This window comes from Anomaloglossus baeobatrachus, chromosome 3 (assembly GCF_048569485.1).
Source record: "Anomaloglossus baeobatrachus isolate aAnoBae1 chromosome 3, aAnoBae1.hap1, whole genome shotgun sequence".
NCBI lineage: Eukaryota > Metazoa > Chordata > Amphibia > Anura > Aromobatidae > Anomaloglossus > Anomaloglossus baeobatrachus.
The window spans coordinates 604,862,666-604,879,468 of record NC_134355.1 but is presented as its reverse complement, the minus strand read 5'-3'; the positions used below and the strand labels follow the sequence as shown (position 1 = coordinate 604,879,468).

The window sequence follows — 16,803 nt, the reverse complement described above, 5'->3', positions numbered from 1 at the left end:
TTGACAATAAACAAATATACAATAAGTGGAGAACAAGATACATTTTCCTTACCCTCTGCAAACCAGAAACCAGCATATAGCAGCCCAAGAAAGGAACAGAAGAGCTACCAAGATGATGGATGCTATGGACGCACGCGGAAGATTCCCAGAATCTGAAAACATAAAAGTTGAGTAAAAATATTGGTTTAATAGAAAAAAATTATTTCGAAGAGTCAAAAATTAATTTTGAAAACCATTTAGTATTCGCCTAATGAAACCTACAAATTATTGCCGCTTTTATGATGACATATGAATATTTTAATAACAGACTTTGCTTTTAATCATGAGAAACGTTTACAAAAAGAACATTTCATGATGGCCCCACAAAATTGCTGCTGTAAACATCGCATCTAACAACATAGGATGTGTTGTGTTCTTTTCCCCAGTAGCAAAATAATGATGGAAATCTTTTGTGACATTTCTGTAGTCACTGCTGCAGCACAATTATTCTAATAATCACCTATTTTGCAAAGTGAAAGGCACATTTAGTCCATGACCCGGGAGATTAAAAACTAATCTTGATTCAAGGCATATATTTAGGAGTAGAAGAATATTAACTATCTCAGAATGAGAACAAACCGGTCATTTACAGGCACTTAAGGAACAGAAATGTGAACATTTCAAAGAAGCTTCTGTGATGGTGGGATTTGTGGGGAGGTGTATCATGTGCAGATTCATATTTTAAGCTTGGTTCACTGTCGATTATTTGTATTGTTTGTGTGTACTTTGTATTGTCTGTAGCTAATCACCCCCTGTAGTGTTCCTGTTCCTAAATTTGGGGGAAGGGTCCTTGGATCCACCCAACCTCTTTGCTTACCTGGGAGATTCAGGCAATCTGTTGGAGAACTTGAACAGAGAAGGATTGATCCTCTTTGAGAAGCTGAGACTTCTCAGAGAGAACTGGACATATATCGCTTACCGGACTATATTTGTGTTCCTGGACTAATTTTACTCTCTGTTTTGTGGATTATGTTATGGACCATTCGATTTGCTTGGAATAAATGCTCTTTGGATTGTACAGCCATCTCTTGCTCTGTTGATCGTGTGATATGGGAGAAGGACCCCGTCACAGCTTCTTTTTGATTTCATAGCATGTTCTGTACACATTTTTCATGTATGTGCTGCAGTAATGGACACAGACGAAAGAGAGTCCTTATGAAAGTTTATGGGCCCCCTTTGTGTCTGTGATAGGATCTTCTTGCTGATTTGAATACGAAAATGGGCCCCCCATACCTCCTGGGCCCCCGTACAGCTGTGCACGCTGCACCAATGATATATCCACCCCTGATGTACTGTATGCATTGGATATACAACATGTGCTGGAGTGCAAATTTCTTCTTTGTAAAGCCATACGCCTAAACTCACCTAGTCCTTTTTTTGGCTCTAACTAGTGATGAGCGAGCAATACCATGCTTGGGTACTTGGTACTCGTAATGAATAGTTGGATGCTCAGAGAAAGTCAATGGGAAACTCAAGCATTTTTTTCTTCTGGAAAAATGCTCGCGTTCCCCATTGACTTCCATTATACTCTGCACACTTGTTGAGCTCATCCGAGCGTCCAACTACACGTTGAGAATACTGAGCACCCAAGAATGGTAGTGTTAGCTCATGTGAAAAGAGAGGAAATGATCCAACTTCCAAGCTTCTTTCTTTATAATAAAATTCACCTTTATTGGTATTTTTTTTTTTTTAAATCATCCACAAAATAAAGCATGATTCATGAGTAATATAGCAGGTCCATAGAAATTGTAAGACTCACATCAGATGCGTTTCAACCGTAAGACTCTTAGGGGTACTTTACACGTTGCAACATCGCTAGCATCAGCTAGCGATGCCAAGCGCGATAGCACCCCCCTCCGTCACACATGCGATATCTTGTGATTTCTGCCGTAGTGAACATTATCGTTACGGCAGCATCACACGCACATACCTGGCCAGCGACGTCACGGTGACCACCGAACTATCCCTCCTTCAAGGGGGAGATGCGTTTGGCATCACAGCGATGTCACCGCGACGTCACTAAGCGGCCGGCCAATAGAAGCGGAGGGGCGAAGATGAGCGGGACATAACATCCCGCCCACTTTCTCCCTTCTGCATTGTCGTCGGGACGCAGGTAAGGAGATGTTTGTCGCTCCTGCGGGTTTACACACAGCGATGTGTGGTGCCGCAGGAGCGACAAACAACATCGTACCTGCGGTCGACCCGACATTATGAAAATGACCGACGCTACACAGATCACTGATTTTCGATGCTTTTGCGATCGTATATCAGCGCATCTAGGATTTACACGTTGCGATGTCGTTACCAGCGCCGGATGTGCGTCACTAACTATGTGACCCCGACGATATTTCGGAAGCGATGTTGTCGTGGGCGGAGAGGAGGGTGTCAGCACACCGCGCTCACCCCTTCTGCTCGGGTCCGGCAGCTGCTCCTGGTGGCTCGAGCCGTGGGCCGGATCCCGGGGTTTCTCGAGCGACACTCCTCGCCCGTGAGTGAAAGGGGGTGTTTGTTGGGTGTGGGGATTGTTATAGTTCGTGACGCCACCCACGGTTGTGGTGATTGCACCACCGCTGCTCAGTGTGGGGGTCCCGGGGATGGTGATGCGGAGCAGCCAGGTGTTGTGTTGCCCCTCCGTGGGTAGGGGTTGGTGATCCCGGGGCCCGGTGATGAGATGTGAAGTGTAGGGCCTGGAGGGCGCAGGGACGCGGGGGCAGCGCTGTGCCTTGCGGCACTATGGTACTCACTCAGCCTGACACATGGACACAGTTTGTACGGTAAACCAACGGCTGGTAGGACGGTCCCACAGACGGCTGCACCTGCACTCCCGGTAGGTGACGATGATGTCCCTCTTCCTTGCACCTGTGTTGACTGATGGTAGCGGTGGATTCCCTCCGGTTACCCGCTCCCTGGCTGCAATCTGGGCCGGAGGAGCTCTACACTCTGCCCGCAGGCGCTGGCCCTGAGAAACTTGTGCCGTGGTGGTGGCGGTGTCTCTCCAATACGGGTTGGGCTGTTGCCTTCAATCGGGACTTGGTTGTTGGGGGATCTGCGTCCCCGTCACTGACGGATTTGGCAAATCTGGCGACTCCTAGCCTTGCCGGGGTCCGAGAGGCCCCTGCCCTGGTGCTGACTGTCCTTCGGAACACTGCTCCAGACCACCGGGCACACAACCAACGGGGTCCTTCCAGGAACTTCCAAACGGTCCCCCTCCAGACAGTCACGGCCGTTGCTGACCTTGCTGTTCTGGCCCTACACAAAGCTGGGCTCTCAGGCTGTCTTTCTCTTCTGTTACTTTGCTTGCTTTTCCTCCTTTACTACTTTCCTTCCTTCACTTTCACTTAGTTGTTTACTTTTGCCCTGTCTAGACTACTCCTCCACTCCTTCCACTTCCTCCTCCCTGACTAGACTCCTCACTCAAGCTCGTCCCTGAGCTAACTGCCTGGTTACTTCCTGCCTCCAGAGCTGTGAGCTCCTTGGTGGGCGGAGCCAACCGCCTGGCCCACCCCCTGGTGTGCATCATCAACCTCTGGAGGAAGGCAACAAGGATTTGTGGTTAGCTGTGATGTGCCTACCTGGAGTGTGGGGTGTGGTGGTGTTGTGACCTGTGTCCCCTGGCTTGCCCAGGGCGACACATTCCCCCTTAGCAAAATGCAGACCGTCCGCGGGCTGCCGTCCTACACCGGTTTTATTTTTCTGTAAAAAGGGGATAACAGGTTAAGCAAAACATGAATAACATTTTTAATAACTCTTCCCAAGACGGGAGGCACATTTACTTTTAACGTTGCAACGGTGTACGGTCACGGTTTCCGCTCTCTCCCACCCAAGCAACCTGGCCCTGATGCTGCCCCTAAAACCCAGGCAGCACCCCTTGACCCACAGTCCAGCACAAGTTACCCGAGCGGGATCTGTCCTTCCCCTCCAGAGGGTGGCCACCGGTTCCTTTGGTGGCTGGGCCCTGGCCTGCTCTGCTCAGGGCCCTCCCTCCAACCTGCCTCTCCGGAGGCGGCATTGCGGAAACGGTAACGGTACCCAACATATTTACAAGCCACTTAACGTTTGTGGTGCCCTGCAAGTTCACGGGCTTGTCCATGGATAGTTCCCATGCATTTTAAACGGTCCCCACGGGGACAACGGTGCCGGCTCCAGCCGGTTGCAAATCACAAACAAATCTGGTGAAGTACTCGGTATAATCATTTTCTTCTTATCATTTCAAACTTTCTAAACCTTTTCAAACAAACAGCACACTCTTACGTTTGCGGACCCCTTTCATTCATAGAACGGTCTCCCTGTACCTAAGTGGGGGTCTACCTAGGTTGGAACGGGTGGACCTTCGGGGCCCGGTGTCAGTGGTACTAGACAGTGGGGTAGAGGGAACAATCGGTTCCTCCTCCCTGCTACAGTGTGGGGCAGGCGGAGGTGCAGGGGAGCTGGGTACAGGTTCATCCCTGGGCACTGGCACTAGTTCTGGCTCACGGTTGACCGCTTCCACTACTTCTTCATCCACGGGTTGTGGGAACAGTATCACTGGAAGAATCACCGCGCCGTCCTGTGTAGGCCAGTCTGCTGGGAAGTCACCCATTACAGTGTGGATTACCTCTGCTGCCTTCTCCACTGGTGGAGGAACCGGTACTTCGGCCTCTGCCTTCAGCGCTGGGGGGCATTTCTTTAGATGGTCCCGGGAAACTGTGGCTAGGGTGTCCCCTTGGTCACGACTGATCTGGTAAGTCTTCCCGTCTCCCCATTCTGTGGGTTGTATGACATAAGGGATTTGCTCCCACTGATCATCCAGCTTGTGGGTTTTCCTCTTCCGTTTCAGCACCACATCCCCTGGCTGGAAAGGACCTGCGGGCGCCTTCTGGTTGAACCGGTGCTCCTGCTGCTCTCGGCTCCGACTGAGGTTCTTCTCCACATACTCCTGGATTTGCCGGTACTGTGCCCTCCTCCGACTTTCCCACTCTGCCGTTGAAGGGAGTGCTTCTGGGGCTTCCAACCCCATCTCCAGGTCCACCGGCAGGCGGCCAGGCCGAGCCCTCATCAGATACGCTGGGGTGCACTTCGTCGAGCTGGACGGGATATTATTATACATGTCGACCAAGTCAGGTAGCTTTTCCGGCCACATGTTCCGTTCTTCCAGCGGTAGCGTCTTGAGGAGCCCCAGGACCAAGTGATTCATTTTCTCGCACATGCCATTGGTTTGGGCGTGGTACGGAGTGGTCCGGATCTTCTTGCAGCCGTACAACTGGCAGAATTCGTGAAACACCTCTGCTTCAAAAGCCGGGCCTTGGTCAGTCAGCACCTTCTCGGGGTACCCATGGGGTCGGCAGAAATAAGCCTGGAACGCTCGAGCAGCGGTTCGACCAGTTAGGTCCTTAACGGGGACTACCACCATAAATCTTGAGTAGTGGTCTACCATGGTCAATGCGTAGGTGTACCCACTTCGGCTAGGGGTGAGCTTGACATGGTCCAGGGCGACCAACTCCAGCGGCTGATGGGTGACTATGGGATGTAACGGTGCCCTCTGGCTAGTCTCGTCCTTTCTCCTCAGTGTACAAGGACCACATTCTCGACACCAGGCTTCCACCGATTCACGCATCCCACTCCAATAGAACCGCTCCCTCAACAGCATCTCCAGCTTCTTCCACCCGAAGTGGCCAGCACCATCATGGTATGCCCGCAGGACAGTAGCGACCTCAGCTTGAGGAACGATCAACTGGCATATCTTCTCATGGGTCTTCAGGTTGATCAGCTCACGGTACAGCCTCCCTTGGTTTAGGTAAAGCCGTTTTCGTTCTTTCCACAAGCGTTGAGCTTCGGCTGGAGCGGCAGGGTCTATTCCCATAGCACCTTGTTCCACCAGAGTCTTGACAAGGCGGACAGCCGGCGCTTGGTCCTGGGCGTCCTGCCACTCTTGACTGGGCCGCGGGTCCAGATCCACCCTTTGCTGACAGACTTGTACCCTCTCAGTAGGCAGCTGGTGAAACGCAGGCAACTCGATCTCCTCGAGGTCGTCATCCTCGCACCCCTCTTCTGACAGATGGGGCATCCGGGAGAGTGCATCAGCATTTATGTTGACACGACCAGCTCGGTACTTTATGGTGAAATCATAGTTGGCTAGCCGGGCTACCCACCGCTGCTCCAGCGCGCCCAACTTGGCCGTGTTCAGGTGAGTCAGCGGGTTGTTGTCCGTAAACGCTGTGAATTTGGCTGCCGCCAAGTAGTGGCGGAACCGCTCCGTGATAGCCCACACCAACGCCAATAGCTCAAGCTTGAAGGAGCTATAGTTCTCGGGGTTCCTTTCGGTCGGCGGGAGTTTTCGGCTAGCGTAGGCAATCACCTTCTCCTTTCCATCCTGGACCTGGGATAAGACCGCTCCTAGCCCCACATTACTGGCGTCCGTGTGGAGGATGAACGGGCTCCCATAGTCAGGGTACGCCAGGACCTCTTCTCCGGTCAAGGCCGCCTTCAACTGGCAACAGGACTCCTCATGCTTGTCCTCCCACGACAGTGGGGCTCCAATGGGTCTACCACCTTTGGTCTGTCCCACGAGGAGATCTTGCATGGGGGCAGCCATCTTCGTGTATCCCTTTATAAAGCGCCGATAGTACCCCACCAGACCCAGGAACTGCCTTACTTCCCTCACTGTAGTTGGTCTCGGCCAGCTCTGGATGGCAGTAATCTTCTCAGGGTCGGGGGCGACACCATCCGCACTCACCACATGCCCTAGATACTGCACTCTGGGTTTCAGCAGGTGGCATTTTGAGGGCTTCAACTTCATCCCGTACTGGGCAAGGGACGCGAACACCTCGGCCAGGTGCTCCAGATGGGCTTCATACGTCTGGGAATAAACAATCACATCATCCAAATACAGCAGGACGGTCTCGAAGTTTAAATGTCCCAGACAGCACTCCATCAACCGTTGGAAGGTCCCAGGGGCATTGCACAGCCCAAACGGCATGCTATTGAATTCGCAGAGTCCCATCGGGGTGGTGAAGGCGGTCTTCTCCCGGTCCTCTGGGGCCACGGCCACTTGCCAGTATCCGCTGGTGAGGTCAAGGGTCGAGAAGTAGTTTGCGGTTCTCAGTGCAGCCAAAGACTCTTCAATTCGAGGTAAGGGATAGGCATCTTTATGGGTTATCTGGTTGATCTTCCGGTAGTCCACACACATCCGCATGGTACCATCCTTCTTCTTGACCAGTACCAACGGAGCGGCCCAGGGACTACAGCTGTCCCGAATAACCCCTGCCTCCTTCATATTCCTCAACATATCTTTGGCACACTGGTAATGTGCAGGGGGAATAGGTCTATACCTCTCTTTGATAGGGGGATGTTCACCTGTGGGAATGTGGTGTTGAACCCCCTTGATCCGCCCAAAGTCTAGGGGGTGCTTACTGAAAACCTGTTCGTACTCCTGCACCACCCTGTGTACCCCGGCCCTGTGATGTGTAGGGGTATCATCAGTGCCTACATGTAGCTGTTGGTGCCACTCCTTTGTGTCCCCCTGGGGTGGGGAAGTGCTGGGGTTAGGTGGGAGTGTGGATGGACTGGCTTCCTGGATAGTGTGAGGGTCCAGGGTGAGCAGCTTGGCAATGGTGGCATACCGGGGGAGCCTGACTTCTTCCTCCCCACAGTTCAACACTCTCACGGGCACTCTCCCTTTCTTCACATCTACCACCCCTCGGGCGGCCACTACAGTGGGCCAGTGCTCGGAGGGCATGGGCTCCATCATCGCAGGGTAGTCACGCCCCTGAGGCCCTACTGCTGCCCTACACCAGATCATCATCTCACTCCTAGGGGGCACAGTCAATGGAGCAACATCCATCACTCTCACTCCACCAATCTCCCCTCCTGTTGAGCTTACATGCTGGCGGTACATCAGTGCGCGGATCTCACGCTGCACAGCCCTCTGCCGGCTCCCCGCCGCTGTGGCGGCTAGCTGTTGCAATAGGTTCAACACATCAGCCATGCAGTGTTCCATCACATTGGTTCCCAGCACTATTTTCGGGTTATGATCACTGGGTTCATTCATGATCACAATCATACCCTGGTGTTGCAGTTCAGCTTGCCCCACTGTCATAGCCACTTGTTTATACCCCACCTGGGTCAATGGAAGTCCATTAGCGGCAATCAAATTTATACTATCGTCTGGAGGCGCCAGCTCGTCTGTGGCCCAATACTGCCGATACAACGTGTACGGTATGGTAGTTACCTGTGATCCAGTGTCCAAGAGAGCCATCACTGGTATGCCGTCCACAGCCACGGGGATGATAGGGCGGGCCCCGACATATCGGTCTCGCCAGTCCGGGGGGCCACGGTGTTCTACTCCTGAGGATTGGCCCGGGGCCCCAGGGGTTGCTCGTTTAACGGGCACTGTCGGTAATAATGGCCCGGCTTACGGCACTTGTAGCAGATTGAAGGTCTGCTCCGCGGGTTGTTAGCGCTTCTCCGCTGCATCCAGGGAACATCTTCGGGACTGTCAGCAAGCTGTATCTGCGCTGGAGGCTGAGATCTGGTCAGAGGTTGTATCGCAGCAAGGATCTTGGCAAGGTCTCCGTCCAGGCGACGTACCTGGGCTGCCAGTTCTTCCACTGTACTGCTCGGGGCTGTAGGTATTGGTGAGGTTGGTATGGCAGAGGCCGCCACAACGGGAGCCGTTTCGACGGGCCACGGGGCGGTTTCCAGAACTTCTGCAGCTGGGGGCTGTAGTGCTTTAATGGCCCGCTCCTTTAACACAGCAAAGTCCACATCAGGGTGTTCCAGGGCCCACAGCCGGAGTTGTTTACGATCCTCAGGGGACCTCATCCCCTGCGCAAATTGCTCCACTAGCATCTTGTTGCTATCCGCCTCATTAATAGAGCTCACCCGCTTCAGCGTGCGGAGGGCGGTCTGCAGACGTAGAGCATAGTCCCGAATGCTATCCCCAGCTCGTTGCCGGCACTGGTAAAACTGCATCCTCAGCTCCGCTTCAGTCCGGGTCTCGAAGGCAGTCTGTAGCTTCTCGAAGATGGTGGCTACAGAGAGCCGGTCCCCCTCGGCCCAGGTCTCCGCTTCCTGCTCCGCCGCACCGGTTAACTGGCCTAGCACTATCGCTGCACGTTGCTTATCAGTCAGGGGGTACAGCTCTAGCAACGGGTTAAGCTTTTTCCGGAAGGCCTGTAGGGCATCCGGTTTCCCGTCATACCGCGGTAGCCAGGCAGCTCCGGGCGCATAGGGCAAGGAAAACGGCATGACCTGAGCAAGCGCGGGGGCCGCGGCACCTCCCGCCGGTACGACCGGGACCTGGGCAGGCCCATTCCCATCCGCGGGTGCCGCTGCGGCTGCGACCACCGCTCCTCCAGCGGCTCCGTCGGGCGCAGACATCTTGTTTCCGTCCCCCTTAGCTCTTTCCGGCCCCTCCTCTCTCGGGGCGGGGTTTTGGCCTTCGCGCCTCTACTGCTCGAGAAGACGCTCGAGCGGGAACTTTTCGCGCCAAAGATGGCGGCTTCTGAAATTTTTCTGCCGGATACCTCCGGCGGTAACAAGGAGCACCTCTACCTGACGGCAGAGCGGTAAGATCCTGTTCGTGACGCCAAGTTGTCACGGGCGGGGAGTAGGGTGTCAGCACACCGCGCTCACCCCTTCTGCTCGGGTCCGGCAGCTGCTCCTGGTGGCTCGAGCCGTGGGCCGGATCCCGGGGTTTCTCGAGCGACACTCCTCGCCCGTGAGTGAAAGGGGGTGTTTGTTGGGTGTGGGGATTGTTATAGTTCGTGACGCCACCCACGGTTGTGGTGATTGCACCACCGCTGCTCAGTGTGGGGGTCCCGGGGATGGTGATGCGGAGCAGCCAGGTGTTGTGTTGCCCCTCCGTGGGTAGGGGTTGGTGATCCCGGGGCCCGGTGATGAGATGTGAAGTGTAGGGCCTGGAGGGCGCAGGGACGCGGGGGCAGCGCTGTGCCTTGCGGCACTATGGTACTCACTCAGCCTGACACACGGACACAGTTTGTACGGTAAACCAACGGCTGGTAGGACGGTCCCACAGACGGCTGCACCTGCACTCCCGGTAGGTGACGATGATGTCCCTCTTCCTTGCACCTGTGTTGACTGATGGTAGCGGTGGATTCCCTCCGGTTACCCGCTCCCTGGCTGCAATCTGGGCCGGAGGAGCTCTACACTCTGCCCGCAGGCGCTGGCCCTGAGAAACTTGTGCCGTGGTGGTGGCGGTGTCTCTCCAATACGGGTTGGGCTGTTGCCTTCAATCGGGACTTGGTTGTTGGGGGATCTGCGTCCCCGTCACTGACGGATTTGGCAAATCTGGCGACTCCTAGCCTTGCCGGGGTCCGAGAGGCCCCTGCCCTGGTGCTGACTGTCCTTCGGAACACTGCTCCAGACCACCGGGCACACAACCAACGGGGTCCTTCCAGGAACTTCCAAACGGTCCCCCTCCAGACAGTCACGGCCGTTGCTGACCTTGCTGTTCTGGCCCTACACAAAGCTGGGCTCTCAGGCTGTCTTTCTCTTCTGTTACTTTGCTTGCTTTTCCTCCTTTACTACTTTCCTTCCTTCACTTTCACTTAGTTGTTTACTTTTGCCCTGTCTAGACTACTCCTCCACTCCTTCCACTTCCTCCTCCCTGACTAGACTCCTCACTCAAGCTCGTCCCTGAGCTAACTGCCTGGTTACTTCCTGCCTCCAGAGCTGTGAGCTCCTTGGTGGGCGGAGCCAACCACCTGGCCCACCCCCTGGTATGCATCATCAACCTCTGGAGGAAGGCAACAAGGATTTGTGGTTAGCTGTGATGTGCCTACCTGGAGTGTGGGGTGTGGTGGTGTTGTGACCTGTGTCCCCTGGCTTGCCCAGGGCGACACATTGTCGCAACGTGTAAAGCCCCCCTTAGACTTGGTGAATGTGAACAACTGGTGTGAAAGAAGTATTGAAATAGTCAATCATTGATTGACAAATCAAAAACATCTGACACCCAGACAACCACACCTATGCCATATAATATCAGGAAAGAATAACTTTCTATTTGAGATATCATTGTAATGTCTATGACAAAATGTATAAAATGGATGTTTTTGATCAAAATGTTTGCTTTGAGCAAATATCCTATAAAATTATTGCAAATTTTCATATCTTTCATATTGTCCATGAGTATATGTATTTTTTGTATTTTGTAATTTGTATATTGTATTATTTTGTGATTATTGTATATTATTCAGTGTATTTAAAAAAAATTCCCGATAGTATATGACATAAGTGTGGTGTGGCACTGTTCCGGCTTTAACAGTGGAGTCCCATGCCCCACTGCAAAGTGGGACAGGAGGCTAGGTCTAGATGATGAGTGTGTTTGTTGTTTTCTTGCAGCAGGCAGTTTGCCCTGTGAGGAAAGAGTTAACTTTAATGGCTAGAAAAATCATAGAAATTCATTCTTCTTTGCAAAGTGCACGAACAGACTTGTTTACGTAACAGACTCTGAGAGAAGATTCAAGGACTTGGAATGTTATGACTTAAAGGAGAGATAACAGTTTGCTGGAAAGAAACTGCTTTTTGCTTTGAGAATAAAACTTATGTTGTTTTGCTGGGAAAATGTAATCCACGCTTATGACGAATCTAAACTAATGAATATGCATATCACATAGTTACGCCCAAAATTAGTTTGGTATAACCCAGTATGTAAACAAAGTATTCCTTTTCCACCAACTCTCCTTACACAATTTGCACCTAAGAGCAGTAGAATTTTTTGAGTTAACGTAGCAGCGGTAATTAAATAATCACTACCTAGATGCCTCTCACACACTATCCCTTCTCCAGCAGCTCTCCCTACACTAATTTCAGCTAAAAGCGGTATTAGTAGGGAATAGAATATATTTCAATTAGCCCTGACAAGGACTTTTGGGTTAACATAGCAGCAACAAAGAATGTAAGGCAATAGTCACTCCACTACACTATCCCATCTCCAGCAGCTCTCTCCACACTATTTGTGAGGAATAGTGCATGGAGCATGGTATCACCCGATCTTATATAGATCCAATGACATGATGTGCAAACCAATCGTAATAATGCCAGTAGCCAACATGTTTAGTGACTGAAAAATAGCCATGAAACATGAAGGGTGGGGACTCCAGCATGGCACCAGAGCACAAGGATAATCGACTGAGTAACAAGTGTGCCGAGCACCCTGATGCTTGATTGAGTACGGAGCAGTGCCGAGTACGCTCGCTCATCATTATTATTTACAAAAATTACAATTGGGAATGTTCACACAAAACATTAAAAATGTGGAACATCAAAAACTAAATTTTAAGTAACCTATGTGTTTTTTGATGGGTTATACACGGTACAGCCCATTTGTGATCATAGCCAAAAATACATTTTGAGTGATAGGTATTACATAGGATACATAGACATTAGCACTAATCCTACATTTCTAAGGGTGGGAGACTTTCTGATGGAAAATCTCTGACATTCTGAATGAAGCAGAAGAAAGCTAAGAATATGAAGTATACAACCGATTCATTTTTAATAGCCATTTCCCTTTTAATACATGGCATGACTCACAGACAGAGAAATGATGAACACAGAATTGATTACTCTGGAGATTTCTATCTCCTGCCATGAGCTCTACGTTCTACCTCATTGATATACTCGGCTTCCCATCTCATTGATGTTACTAAACTTTGATTTTGTCATTCAATTTCTAGTTGGCTAAAGGCTATCTCTTCTATTGATCAGCATAAAACAGATATTATATGTGGAGCAGAGATAAAACATTTAATTATTTTATCTTCTAAAATTCTATTCCAAGATTCTCCTCTTCTAATTTAATCCTGGGTGGAAGAATTAAATGTAGTGTGTTATTTTCTTAACTGGAGACGTTAACTATAATTGGATTGCTGCAAGTATCTGTTTACATGGTATTGATAACATGAACAGTACAAAGGACCAAATGGCACATATTTGCTTAACCTCTTCATCTCCTTACTATTCATTATTCGTTTTACACTGGGGCTTATACAATTCAATTTGATCACTATTATGCTAACTTGTAAACAGTGTAAGGCTATGTGCGCATTTTGCGTACTGTCCCTGCAGAAATTTCTGCAGCGATTTGAACAGCACACGTGCGCTTCAAATTGCCGCAGAAAGAGTCCGTAATGAAAAAAAAAAAGCCGATTCCATGCGCTCTGACTGCAGCTCCTCCCATAGACAGAGCAGGAGCTGCATGCAGAGCGCAGGAAAGAAGTGACATGTAACTTCTTAGAACGCGCGCTTCGGGCAGCAGCCGAAGCGCTGTGCTCTAATACGCCACGTGCGCACGGCTCCTGCATAATCTTCATAGATTATGCTGGGAACGCAGGACGCATGCAGTTACGCTGCAGTCCAGATCGCAGCATAACTGCATGCAATTACGCAACGTGCGCACATAGCCTAAAGATGTTCCTCATGAAATAGTGCTTCTCTCAACCCCTCCACCCTTCTTGACAAAGCGTAAAAGTATTTTAAATGGGGACAGAAGAAAGAGCCGCTAGCAGACACATTAGACAGTGGCTCATCTTGTTTGAAAACACAAGGATCATGCATTGAATTTTCTAATCCTAATACTAAACCTAATCCTTCTCTCTTGTGCTAGATGCCATAACTCATGTCTTGGAGGACATCATAGTAGATATTGCCCATTACTTCCATATTTCATCTAAGCTCATGAATATGCAGTGTGGACATCATAGCAGATGGTGTTCACTCCTTCTGGAGCTAAAGACATGAAGAAAGAGCATGGCCAAACATCATAGCAGATGATGTCCACCCCTTCTGGATCTAAACTGATGAAGAAGCAGTGTTTGAGAATATAATAACAGATGGTGTCCACTCTTTATGAATCTATGCTCATGAAGAAGCATTGTGGGAGAACATCATATCATATGGTGTCCATCCTTTCTGGATCTAAGCTCATGAAAAAGCAGCGTGGGAGAAGATGATATCAAATGGTATCCACACCTTCTGAATCAGAAGTGCATGAAGCAGCAATGTTGAATATAGGAGGGGCTGCTGAAAAGTCCTTGGCTTTACCCAGAAAGAAACGAGATAGGATGATGAAACTTTACATTTATTCCACATACTCTACACTGAAGTCAACACACTTCTTACATTGGTATTCCAAGTTCTGTAAGCCTTGCCAACAGAAAGATTTTGGTTGTGCCTCAAACCAGGCATCTGTAGCAGCCAGGGCATCAGAAATGGTGGGATATTTGGAACCCTTGAGATGTTTCTTCAGGTTTGGAAACAGATGATAGTCAGAGAGAGCTAGATCTGGTGAATAAGGTGAGTGGTAAACCAGCTGGGTGTCCAGCTCTGCCAGTTTTGCCATGGTTGCTTGTGCAGCGTGAGCGTTCTCTTGCAGGAACAAGATTCTTTTGGACAGCTTGCCGTGCATTTTGGCCTTCAGAGCTGCCTTCAATTAGTCCAAAAGATCAATGTAATACCTTGCATTGATGGTGGAACCCTTTTGAAGGTAGTCCAATAGCAGCACGCCCTCCTTATCCCAGAACACAGACGCCATTACCTTAGTGGTTGATTTTTGCACCCTGAACTTCTTTGGATGAGGAGAACCACTATGCCTTCACTCTTTTGACTGCTATTTGTTTTCAGGGTCATAAAAATAAATCCAGGTCTCATCCATAGTGACCAGTCGATCCAGGAAGTTCTTATCAGTCTGGAAACGCTGACAAATGGACCGGGAAGTTTTCACTCGCATTTTTCTCTGATCTGTTGTCAAACATTCGGGGACCCACTTTGCAGATAGCTTCCTCATGTCCAAATGTTAATGGATAATGACACAAACATATTCACAGGAAATCCCCATGATGTCTGCTATTGCTTTAGCTGAAATTTGTTGATTCTCCAGTATGAGGTTGTGCACAGCATCGACGATCTCCGGAACAACAACCACTCTCAGTCGTCCAGGTCATTCCTCATCATTGGTGCTGAAGTGGCCTGTTTTAAATTTGGTAGCTCAGTTCTTAACTGTGGAATATGAAGGGCATTGATCCCCCAATGTCTGCGACATATCACCATGAAAATCCTTCTCGGACTTTTCTTGCAGAAACAAGAATTTTATCACTCTTCTGCTCTCAGTTCCTGTGAATCATTAGACTCTGTTATTTTGTTTTCCCGCTTATGTAGAACACTGTTGCCATAAGCAACAAACACAAAATTTTGCAAACATATATTAGACACATAACTTTCATGTGATGTAGCCTTCGTTACCATAGAAACAAAAAAGATCACAAACCAAAGACTTAACAGCCCCTTCTATCATAGCAGATGGTGTCCACCCTTTATGGTGCTAACCTTATGAAGAAGAAGTGTGGGAGATCATCATAGCAGGAAAAAAATTAAAATAAAATATTACTTTGCCAGTGAAGTCAGGAGAAGCATACATCATCTGAGCCTGCTCTGCCATGTCAACACATTGGCACTCCGTGATCGCATTACGGGCCGCCTATGGCGGCGGAGAACAGCGGGATCCCTGCTGGAGTGCATTAAATTGCGCTGTCAGAGTATGACAGCGTGATCAAAGGTATTACCAGGCGCGGGTGGTTTAGAAGTCCATTGGCACTCATTAACTGCAGATGTATGTGTGGCGCCCCTGAGGCTTCAGTCGCTACAGGGTACTGCATCTCCCTTAAGATGTAGTACTCATCCCGGGTAAGGAGAGGTTAATCGCTGGTGTTTCTCAAATTCACAAACCCCAAACAGTTAGGTGCTTTCCCACCGGGGGGGATGGCCTGGTGTAGATAGGGGGGTGTCCATCACGAAGTCTGGGACTTTCCCGGTCACTGGGACAACCACCTGGTGAGCGGGCACCACTTGGGGAAAAGGGAAGGAGCATTTTCACACATAGTCAGTCAACCCCAGGCACAGTTTGGGGTGAAAGGCACACCTGGGACCTCGGTCCAATCTTTTTTTACCTCCCACTTCTGGGAGTGCCATAGGACCCACGACTTGGAGCATACAGTTCAGCCCGGGCTCTCTACAGCTACATGGGATTCCAGGGTCTGCGGCGAATGCAGGAAACACCCGCGGCCCGTTCCATATTCCACCTACACCGGGTGTGATGGTGGAATATTGTGGATTGTATACCATTTTGTGTAGGTTAATGTTTGGGCATGGTTCACTGTCTTATTTGTACTGCTTCTGTGTACATTGTCCCATTTGCAGGTTTAATTCCTCCCCTGCCAGCCTTTTGTTCCTAAGTCGGGGGAGGGGGCGTGAGATCCACCTACTGTAAACTCTCTGCTTACCTGGGAGATTGAGTCAGTCTGCTTAGAGAACTTGAAGAAGAAGGATTGAACCTCTGGGAAAAGCTGTGGCTTCTCAGAGAGAAACTGGACATTTTATTTATCGCTTATTGGATTATATTCATATTTTGGACTAATGTTTCCCTGTGTTTTGTGGATTATGTTATGAATCATTTGATTTGCATGGAATAAATGCTTATTGGATTGAACAGCCATCGCTCGCTCTGTTGATTGTGTGATATGGGAGAAGGACCCCGTGACAACTGGTGGAAGCAGTGGGATCAACAGAGTGCAGCCTAATGGAGATCCACCAACAGAGTGAGTACAGAAACTGGACTGCTTCCAGTCTAAAGGAGAGAGACAAAGATCTGGGCCTGCGCTACCAGGGACTGAGTAAAGAAGCCTTAATTGATCTACTGGTGGGTGAGAGCCAGTCCACCTCCTCCCAGATGTCTGACGGACAAGCACTGGGGACGGGGATCTCTGCCCC

General features: G+C 50.0%; 1 protein-coding gene across 1 annotated transcript in view; it reads right to left on the bottom strand.

Moving 5' to 3' along the window:
* Positions 1 to 16,803, bottom strand: part of TPO (thyroid peroxidase) — a 230,903-nt gene that overhangs the window by 15,359 nt on the left and 198,741 nt on the right. Inside the window, exon 13 of the mRNA XM_075341562.1 lies at positions 53 to 152. Within this exon, the coding sequence (XP_075197677.1) occupies positions 53 to 152 (100 nt within the window). The remainder of the gene's footprint in view (positions 1 to 52; positions 153 to 16,803) is intronic.